At 44.7% G+C, this 11,323-nt stretch overlaps 1 protein-coding gene across 1 annotated transcript in view; it reads left to right on the plus strand.

Annotated features, from left to right (window-relative positions):
* CFAP52 (cilia and flagella associated protein 52) overlaps positions 1-8,219 on the plus strand; it is a 76,709-nt gene extending 68,490 nt beyond the window's left edge. Inside the window, exons 11-14 of the mRNA XM_069200324.1 lie at positions 3,596-3,747; positions 4,592-4,694; positions 6,557-6,668; positions 7,881-8,219. Of these exons, the coding sequence (XP_069056425.1) occupies positions 3,596-3,747; positions 4,592-4,694; positions 6,557-6,668; positions 7,881-8,077 (564 nt within the window). The 3' untranslated portion in view covers positions 8,078-8,219. The remainder of the gene's footprint in view (positions 1-3,595; positions 3,748-4,591; positions 4,695-6,556; positions 6,669-7,880) is intronic.
* Positions 8,220-11,323: the final 3,104 nt, after the last annotated feature.

The raw sequence follows: 11,323 nt of genomic DNA on the forward strand, positions 1-11,323 counted from the left end.
TTTTTTTACGCTAATGTGGCTTTAGATGGCCAAAAGCGCTGTGCCATATTTACAAAGTGGTGCAATGCATGCATTGCGCCACTTTGTAACCCTTTGAGCTACATTATGCCCGTGCCAGGCATAATGTATGCAATGGGGCGTTCCCCCGTTGCGGGGGTGTGTGAAAAAAATGGCGCAAGGAAATCTAAGAGATTTCCTTGCACCATTATTGTTGGCACTTTAAATGCCTGCTCAGAGCAGGCGTTAAAAGGGGGCATGCCATTAAATACAATGGGCCCCTATGTACTCTGCAGGAGTAGCGCCAACATTTAGACGCTACTCCTGCAAAGTTTATCAATAGTGTCAAAAATAATGACTCTATTTCCCTGCCCCCTACCCTGCGCCAAGGTGCGCCATATATTGAATATGGCGCACACATGGTGGCGCTAGGGGGGCACTAAGGGGTGCAAGGAAAGTGGTGCTGCACTGGGTGCAGGCCCACTTTCCTTAAATCAGGCCCTTAGTGCCTATTGACAGGCCCAGAAGAGGTCCATGCACTAGTTTTGCTTAAATTGTGCTGCCTTCATTGCATTGAGAATCTTTGCGTTAGTCTATGAAGAAGAAGAATGAAGAGGCAACCACTGGTATGTGAGCGCAAGTAAGTCCTTCAGGCAGCACAATTTGAGCAACAACAGATGCATGGACCAGTTCTGAACATGCACACCAACAATGCATTCATGACACAGCCCTAGGACCCCCATGTTCAACATTCATAATTAGTACATCAGTGTTAAAATGATGCTTGGAACAAGGCTTGACACTTGGCAACGTCACCTGTTCAAACCACTGTGACCGCATTTAATGGAAACATATTATTCCCCAAGACAGAAAATGCATTACAACAGTGTTTGTTGCACATAACACAAAGAGAAAGTGCCTTGTGCAGCTCTCACACAGGGCCTGCAGGAGCACAGTCCACACACTGCTCTCAAATAAAATGCTTAACAGTCTTTGAAATAAACACCAGATTCAACAGACACAATTTAAAAATGTAAAATATTCTTCATGGATGGTGTGCAATACAAACTCAAATGCACCAAGGCATATTGAAGGTCATGAAGTTGCTTTTCTGATTCAGCCGCTACTTCATTCAGCACTGCAGTTTGCTGCCACAGAAGCATCTTTAACTAACTTCATGCCTATTACTTAATTAACAGGCTTCTCCCCTGTGACTAGGCAGAGCAGGTACAGGCCTGTGCCGGACAGTAATAATAAATGTACCGTCTTGATGTTTCAAGACAAAAGGACAGAGTGACAATAGTTTGCAGCGAGAGCGCACCAAGCAACCCATAATGTATGTATATCAGTTCCTAAGTAGAAAAATTGTGATTCAGCCAGGGAAAAGAGACAGGCATGGAGCTGAGGGAAATACTGAAACAGTACATGAAAGACCAACTTCGAGGAGATGATACAAATCACGTAGCTAGGAGTAGGATAGAACGAAGATAGAATTGACCAAATAAGTGAAGAAGGGAAGAAAATAAAAGCAATGAAAAAATTGTCACAGAGCACAAAAGCACAAACATCGATAATCCATTTTTTACAGTGTTTAATGCATCAAAGAACACTGGGAAAAACCCCACAGAAACTTACAAGAAATAGAAACTGAAAACAGGAGAGCGTAGACTCTGGCCTCTTGTATGCATTCCCGTCCCTGTCACTGATTCCATGATTCCTGGGAAAATTCAGGATGAACTGACCCCAGGTCATCTTGATAGCCCTGGAGTCCTCCTGGAGGGTCTGGTATTCCATCTTCCTGGCCCTAAACCTGTGCCCTTCAATTCCACTGCCTCTTTGCGAGAATCTGCTATCCCTGCCACAGACAGGGTTCTAGACCCAAATCTCCACAATCTAAGCCTGCATGCATAGAGACTGAGCAGAACCAACCGAGTGGTTTTGATTTGCTACTGGACATTGTGAATGTGATCTTAGTATCCTGCTGCCCTTCCAGTAACTATGCTAGTTGCTGAGCTACATTTGTGGCCTGTTGCAATGACCCTCTTCACGCTAAATTATATAGTGTGCTCCTGTTTGTTTTGTTTTTGCCCAGCAAAGCATTGGTGTGGACAACGTTAAGTGATACCTATTGCATCTTTAGGACTTTCTGTATTTGAGGAGGGGAAGTTGTAGTGGTGGCATCCCAAAAGGCTTCTGAGTTCCTATACTAATACGACAAGGGAATACAGTCTGGAGAATCAATTTTTAGTTGGCTTGGCCAATATAAGGAAACGTAAAGCATTCCGGAAACAGGCCTTGTCATGATGAATTGTCTTCTGTTAGTCTTTGGTCAGAAAAATGTTCCTGAGAGCCTTCATTCCACCAGAGCCAAGGCTGCAGCTACAGCCCTGGTTAGTGGCATTCCAGTGTTGGACATCTGCCAACCTGCTACATGGGCGTCTGTCCACACTTTCATCAGGCATTACTGCCTTGACTTTCAGTTTGTCTGATTTAGTCCTGTAGTACTTCATGGTGTTAAGTCCACTCCTAAGACTGCCTTTTTCGAGGTAGTGCTGGGGTAGCAAGGTGGGGAATCTGTGGTTAGAAGCATCTGCCAGAAGAACAACTTAACTTTGGTAACACTTTCCCTTATGGATACTCTGTCAAACCACAGATCCCCCCCCCATTCCACTCCTTCCGATTCAGTATGATGGCCTTTTCATAATAAAAAGTTGCCAAGTTGTATTTGGCCCACGGACCTAATTTGTCAGTCGAGTCTGAGGGCATGAAGATATATTGATAAACGGATATGAGCGAGCACGCAGGTGTGGCGGATTTAAGTGGCTCCATCCTCTCACATCTGAAGGCGGTTGGAGGCCACATGAAGTACAATGGTGCCTGTCTGCTGGCACCCAGGGTCTATTGCAGGTTTCTGGATCAAGTCGATTCACAAACTGAGTAATGTGCAGTTTGATTGAGTATTTACAAGAAGCAGCATTACCTAAGGTAAGTAACTTATTTTCTCCTTCAATAAAAGCACTCTGTGAGCTATGATTTATTGACTGCTATTATATGTCTCATTGAGTTCTGAGTTTATGCTGCACACCACCTCCCCAAGTAAGCCTTGGACTGCTCAACTTCATTACCCAGAGAGTTCCAAAGGGATGTTCCTGCTGCTCAGTTTTAGGATCAGTAGTAAGGCAATCAGCATAAAAGCTCCCATTGTTACAATATGGGCCAAGTAATCCCTATGTCCTGAAAAAGATCCCACACTACTGCATATACACAGCTCTCGCCTATGCATACACTTCCTACGCGCACCAACTTTATCAAATGCTCGCTCTAACACAATAGATTGAATTTGCTGGCAAATACTCAATTCCATGTTTTTGCCTGAATGAAGGATAGAGCTTCCCTTCCGTGTATCAAATGTGTCTGAAATGTGTGTGCTCTCTGCAACATTCGAAAACTTTTTCTTGCTGAACCGGAGCCGTAGCAGGCCCTGTCGTATTTGCACCACGAAGAGCTATAGAAACCTGTCGCCTTTAGAAGGCAGGGCCTGGCCTTTGTGTAACTACTAGGCTCAACACTAATATTCAACGGTGTCAATGTCTTTCAGGTGCGCATGTGGGATATCGGCAAGGAGAGTCAGAGACTGGTCCAGTCCATGAAGGAGCACAAGTCATCGGTGTCGTGCATCAAAGTTAAGAGCAACAACAAAGAGTGCCTGACAGCCAGCTCTGATGGGACCTGCATTATCTGGGATCTTGTGTAAGTGGATGAAAGAGAGAGGATTAACTCTGTATATTTATTAGATTAATGCCAAACATAGTGGCCGTCTCCAGGCCTTCATCCTTAAACTCACGTGAAAATGAATGACTACGTGGTGTCAGGTGACGATTGAAGCCTGACACCAGGGAATAAATCAGAACTGAGCATGAATCTGTGAATGTCACCAACATTGAAGGAACTCCATATAACATGTCCTGCTTACATGTGGGATCCCATTTTACCACAATAAATACTTTTTACTTTTTGTTCGAAGAAAACACAATTACGGATTTAAAACCTATCTCAGGCGCCTATTAAATGGCTATATCGTTCACATTCCATTTTGGTTTTAACAAAGATGACTAGACAATCTCTTTACAACTCTTTACATGCCTTTAGCTATTTAGAAGGGACATAACCAAAGAGAACGTCCAACTGAACAATGTTTATCCTAAGGTTCCCTTTGTGTACCCAGAATGGTTGACGCCATGGGTATTGGAGCACCCTCACAGTGTGGATAAGTACCCTCAAAGTAGTAACACTGATAATTTTAATACTCGAATTTGCATTGAGCACATTCAAACTAAATAGTTTCTTGCTGTTTGTCATTATTACCTGTCTTGACGGACCCTTGGATCAACGATATCCTGTCTGAATTTGAACGTTAACTTGCAAGATGCCTACCTAGGCACCCAGCCCATTAAGCCTGCCACAGTTCTGAAAGCACGAACAGCATTGCTCATCTTAACCCTGATCTAAATAGCAGAGTCATGTGCAGTATTTCTCAAGACTCAGCCCTGTTCAGTACTTGACCAGATAGTAATTTCTGGTGGTTTAATTGCAGGCGTTTTGTACGAAATCAGATGATCCTGGCAAACACTTTATTCCGATGTGTCTGCTACCATCCTGAGGAGTTCCAGATCATCTCAAGTGGAACAGACAGAAAGGTAAGACAGGGTAGTCTGACTTCGAGGGGAGAAAGGGGGTCTCAATTCACCAGGCCACTGAAAAAATTAGAATGTGATGGGTGGGAATGCTTGAGTCATTCATAAGCACTGAAAATAGTTCTCTGGGTTGCGTGCCATTTGTCTTGCTCTGTTTGATAATCTTTGCCAATAAACAAGAAGGCCAGCTGCAGGCAAATCAGAGGTTGCTTCTTTTCAAAAGAAAATAAGTCATTCAGCCTAAAATGTTATGCTACGTTACCTCTGCCTTAAAACATAGGTAGTGCCAGATTCTTTCGTCCTCATTGGGTTCCACTAGTAGGGTTAAACCTGGGCCCACATGCACAGTGAGCTACAAATCCGCATCAGATTATGAAAATGGAGTGGGGAACCTGATGGATGAGCACATCTAGTTGCCTTTAAATGGTCTGAAAATAACTGCTATATGAAATCATTTTTTAATAAGCCATGGCCCGATTGTGAATAAGGCCTTCCAATAAGGTTTTGAAATTGGAAGAGTCTATTATGTACAGTAATGGATTGCTGCTACAGTTACATTTTTGGAGTTAAAACATCTGTTCATTTCCTATTTAATATCACCTGGGTCCCCCTCTTTCCCAACAAGAAGTGAGGTTCCTGCATTAACAGAGAAGATGGAATTACCTTGGCTGACAAGCAGGAGCAAAAGAAGCAATCATACCCTCATTCTTTTAATCAGCTCCCTTGCAGCAGCCCTCCCTGCGCCTGAACCCCACCTCACCCATGGCCCCTCTGTGTGCCACCAGCCATCAGCATCCACACCCATCCAGTTCCTGACTGCCTATAGGTTCTGCCTATGGCTTAGGGTGTTTTATTTTTTTTCAACAAAAAAAGAGAACACAACCAAATGTAGCGACCGAGGACGGACCACTCTTCTGCACCCCCTGGCTACCCTGCCCTCTCTAAAATCTCCCATTATATTTGCCCTCTCTGCCACTGGTGAAAGCACCAGTATTTTTTGTAACCCTTATACCTGAGCCCAGTGCACTTAGATTACAGCTTAACTGCAGAATAAATGGAATCTTGAATGGAAAGTTAGGTGAAGCTCAGAAAAGGTCTACATTAGGCAGCGTGTAATATCAGTACAACTCTGGCGTGCTTTAGTAAGCTGCATGGCCCTTTAATGAAAGGCTGAAGTAGGCAACCTCAGATTTGAACATGTAAGCAGTCAGCGGACAGACAATGCCTGTTTCTTAATAGAATTGAGGTACTCCGCTGCTCTTTTGTTGTCCGTGCAACGCCCTGCTGCCGTCCACACAAAAACAGACCGCAGTGAGGGAAAGTGCTCAGGCTGTCTTCAGTGCTATGGCAAGCAGTCACGGCTCGCTGTGCGGTGAATGGGTGGGGTAGCGCATAGAGGGGGTTCAAAATAAACATTAAATAAAAAATAAAAAAACCTTGCCTGCCTCGCCGCTGCGCCACCCTCCTTCCTCTTGGTCACTTGAGGCACAGGCTCCCAGCCTGCCCTGCGGCCAATCCTAACTCTGCATGAAAGCAGCGCTAGGATTGGCTGGAGTGCCCTAGCTTGGTGCTCCCAGGCAAACTGGGAGCCTGTGCCTACTCTCGCCATCCCGGCAACACAGTGCCGAGCTGGAGATAGCACAGTGGCATGTGTGTTTGGCTGGCCCAAGGCAGCCGGCCAAACCTACATCCGCACTGAGGGGAAGTGCTGTGCACTCGCCCTCCGTGCTCGTTACAGCCCTTGGCCCTACCCCTTTTACAAGAACGTTTTCATGCAGATTATTTGGTTTTCTTACCTCTAACAAGCCTCTCACACTTCCTCCACCCTGCTCATTCTAGTCTCACTGCTTGTGTCTGTCATTTAGATTGGCTACTGGGAGGTGTTTGATGGCTCACCTATCAGAGAGCTTGAAGGTTCCATGTCTGGCTCGGTCAACGGGATGGATATTTCATCAGAGGGGGAACATTTTGTTACAGGTAAGAGTGATGTGACAGTCTTGAACTAACGCTAAAACAGAATATGCATTCCCTCTTGCACAGTTAAGCTTTGCAGTGGAGAAATGAGTCTCTGAATTTGACCCATTTACAGGCAAGCCTTACAATTTAAAATGGAATTCCTAGTCTGTTCCACTGAGTGTACGGTTACCTGCTCGACCATAGGTGGACCTAATCTTCATGGTCAGTTGAGCTTTTCTGAGGCACTATGCCAAGCCACGGGATTCTCCTTATGTTTATAACCTTGTGATTAAATTCCTGTGCTTGGTGAATTCCCCCTCTCAGAATGAGGAAAAGTAGCTAAGGGGTTATGGGTATGACAGGCGCGATGAAGAACTATTATTCCAAGTAAATAACTTTTCCTTCTCAAGCGTAGATATAATTAATGGATTAAAAATGCTTTGAAGTCTTGAATCTGTAGTCCATTCACAATTTACTACCCATCTGTATACTAACAACGTACAGGGTGATTTCCAGGGAGGATTTCACTCCCACTGCGGCACTGAAATCACTATCCTAAATATTAGAGAAGAGCTGCTCAATGTTAGTCTAATTGTCAGGTGTGCATATTGGTACTCTAGACTGCTCTTTAGCATTTAAAAACATCGATCATGAAATCCTTTTTGACCGACTGGTGCTGGTGTGTTACCAGAATAGCTTTTGACCTAAATTTTGCCTGCTAAATATAATTTATAAAATATGTTCCCTTTGGACTTAATAATATAAAATCTGCATCTAATGTGATGATATTTTTGTACCACGAATTTTCCCATTGCGGGACTGCTAGTGTCGAAATGAGGCCCTTATACTGATAAAACAGAAGGAGATGTCACCTCATGATTAGTGCTGGAGCCAAACAAATAAAAATCAACATCATGTGCCTTGGTGGAATCTGAGAAACATTTATGTTTTAAGATAATACGTCTTGCTGGCATGGCAGGCCCCTTTCCCTCTTAGTTTGATGCAGACAGCAAGGAAGGTCAGTTTTGTTTGAATGACTTGGCCTAATTAGCAGAGATTAGGGCACCTATCTTTACCCTTACACGCTGCACCTTTTCACCTTTGCATTAGGAGTGCTTAAACCTTGTCCTTAGTTGAACTGAGGAAATTAATTATTCACAATCCTTTTACTTGGTGCCCCAACTGCCAATGAATGTTTGCCCCCTTGTACACACTTTCTGTTTTTGCCCGCAGGTGGAGATGACAAACTCATCAAGGTTTGGAACTACAATGAAGGGGAAGTGACCCATGTGGGCATCGGCCACAGTGGTAGCATCACACGCCTGCGTATCTGTCCCTTCAACAAGTGCATCATCAGCGTCAGTGCAGACGGAGGCATTATACGCTGGAAGTACCCATTCCCAAATGAAGGCACAACCTGTGTGAAGTGACCCTCTTTCGCTGACCTTAAAAAAAAGTTGTATATTTTTTCTGTAGTAAAAGAGTATTTTTACATTATAGCTTTGTTTTTGCGTTAACATTTGCTTGCTGTAGTCATTTGTCTCTGTGTCATAACATTAAACAGCTGTACCTGGAAAAAAACTCAATTGATACGATTTCTTTTAATTGATTTTCACTATATTTAGTTATCTTTCAGTTTTGTCTGCGATTTGTTTTATTTGAGAATAATACGTTTTTTTTTAATAATAAGGATTTTGCTCTATTCGTTAAAGGTCATTGACTGCCCATTTCCCTTTCCGGGGATTTTTCTCAGATTAATAAGCATGCAATTATTTTACATGTTTTATTTTGCCCATTTCTTCATTGTGGCACAGGCCAGTGATAGAGGAGCGCCAGCAGACTTGAAACATATTAGAATAAAAAAATAACAAAACAGGCAAACTTAAAGTCTCTTAAGGTTTTAAGAGAAACCCTAGAAAAAAGATGAATAGGAGTAACACCATTTTGTAAAATGTAGTTCGAGTTTTGAACTTGTTAAAAGGAAGTAGATTATTTAGACTGTCCGGACATTATTTCATCATACAAAGAATATATATGAAAAAAATGAAACAAAATGCTAAGTATATTTGGCTTTGTGTTCAGAGATACATTGACAGTAATATAAATAACATTTAATATCAGCGGAGTCTCTTTCAAAAATAACCTGAATCGCTTGAGCTTTAACTCAAGAAAGAGCACGTGGCCATTACTGAGGAGCCATTAAAGCTTAGCGTGACATTAAACGGGGCACTTGGGAAAGCGAGTGATTGAAAAAAGGAGAATTAATGCTTTACTTAGAATGATAAAAGGTTACAAGAGTATTCGACATCTTACACTTTCGGGTGCTACTAGTTGAAAATAAATCAATATAGGGTTTAGTTAGTATGATGGACAGTAAACAATCAAAGTCAAAGGAATAGTTACACAAAGAACGGGCCTGGTAAACAGAATATGAAGTAGATGACTATGGCCCTCATTCTGACCTTGGCGGGCGGCGGAGGCCGCCCGCCAAAGTCCCGCCGTCAGGTTACCGTTCCGCGGTCGAAAGACCGCGGCGGTAATTCTGACTTTCCCGCTGGGCTGGCGGGCGGTCGCCTTCAGACCGCCAGCCAGCCCAGCGGGAAAGAGGCTTCCACGATGAAGCCGGCTCGGAATCGAGCCGGCGGAGTGGAAGCCGTGCGACGGGTGCAGTTGCACCCGTCGCGTATTTCACTGTCTGCACAGCAGACAGTGAAATACATGTAGGGGCCCTCTTACGGGGGCCCCTGCAATGCCCATGCCAGTGGCATGGGCACTGCAGGGGCCCCCAGGGGCCCCGCGACCCCCCCTACCGCCATCCGGATCTCGGCGGTCCGACCGCCGGGATCTGGATGGCGGTAGGGGGGGTCGGAATCCCCGCGGCGGTGCAGCAAGCTGCGCCGCCGCGGAGGATTCAATGGGGCCGCGGTACACTGGCGGGACCCCGCCAGTGGTGCCGGTCCGACCGCGGCTTTACTGCCGCGGTCGGAATCCCCATTGGAGCACCGCCGGCCTGTCGGCGGTGCTCCCGCGGTCCTCCGCCCTGGCGGTCAAAGACCGCCAGGGTCAGAATGACCCCCTATGTCTGTTGTTTCACATGGGGGGTTTTAATTGTGAAACCCATTATATTGCAGTTCAGTATAATCTTAAAGTTTGAACTGATCTTGGACAGATCCATGAGAATTCCAAGGTAGGCCAAAAGTTTGCTTCTGTCATATGGCGAGAGATAAAATCCAAATTTTGAGATGCACAATGATCTCAGTTCTGTGCCTCATTATTATGTCTGAGCCCCTTTACAGCTGTAAACAGGCCACTGCTTTATATTTCAGAACACCCCTTGGTTGCTTCCTCGAGGGTTTGTGGGACATGCTGATGACAATGTTCCTCCTACCCTTAATTAGCTCTCTGCCTATAAATTTACACCCCAATGTAAATGTTTGCGCCTCACAAGCTTGCTCCACCTGATGAGAGAGCTCTTCCAATCTTCTGTAAGTTATTCTTGGGCTTTCCTTTCTGCCAACTCTGCCAGCTCTGTAGGGGTCAATTGTGTTGCTGTTGTGTCTTCAAGAATCAATATAATGGGAGTGAGGCACTTCTATTGAGGGTGGATATCATGTTTTCCCTCCTGGTGCCATTTTCCTTCATTTGTCATGATGGGAGTGGTTCCATTTCTGACCCTGTTTTAATCCAAGTTGAACATTCCTCACCATTTGCACAATGACCCATTTCCACCATTCCAGATCTTTATCTTTGGACTTTTCCCAATTCATTTGCACTTCCTCTTGGATTCCTCCTCTGGGGAGATCTTTGCAAAGAATGCAGCCCCCTCATACAAAGAATTCATGGGGCAAGAAGATCTTCTTGGATATTAAGGCATGGCAAACTTGGACCAAATGAAAACTTGTGGAGCCCTTTCCTCCCTCAACCCTTTGGTGCTATCAAGCTCCAAAGCTTGGACGGCAGCATACATTTATAACTGAATTTCTTGGTGCCTCTACTGTGACCAGGTCAATTCGGTTTATTTCCAGCCTCTTGTCTTTACTGTTTCTATCTAGGATTGCCTGAATGGGATTCACAACTGCAAGAGCAACTCACCCTTGCATCTTCTTCTGGGTCTCCTGTTCTTGGCAGGCCATGGTTACCATCTGTTGAGACGGGGCCACTCACCTGAAAAGCAGGATGTCTGCAGGGGCTATGGTATGCCCCCAGACCTCCTGGAACACCTCTCGGCACTTCCTGGTGGACACAGAAACCCCGGCAGGTGTTCCGTAAGGAAAGGGGGAGAGGAAGAGAAAGAGACAAAACACTGCCACGTCTTGCCGGTCCAGCCAGGCACCCAGTATCTTCAGGGGGCAGGTCTTTATTGACAGAGTGATAGTAGAGTTAGTGCACTCAACTTCCTTGAAACTGAATCTCTCTTTCTGATATGGGCACGGGAGCGGTAGAAGAACACCGGGATGCTCCAGCACTTTTCTTTGATGATAATAACTGTTGGCACAATTACTAACACTGCATTACCAAAAACCCAAACTGAGTACCATAACAATAAGTACTGCAGCACTAGGGCTGGCTTCACAGAGATTCACTGTTGCACACTACAATTAGAACTGTGGTTGCACTCATCATGCACAAGAAAGACAAACAAGGGCATTAATTATATCATGTATAACTTTCCTATA

The sequence above is a fragment of the Pleurodeles waltl genome, chromosome 7 (assembly GCF_031143425.1).
Source record: "Pleurodeles waltl isolate 20211129_DDA chromosome 7, aPleWal1.hap1.20221129, whole genome shotgun sequence".
In the NCBI taxonomy this organism is placed as follows: domain Eukaryota; kingdom Metazoa; phylum Chordata; class Amphibia; order Caudata; family Salamandridae; genus Pleurodeles; species Pleurodeles waltl.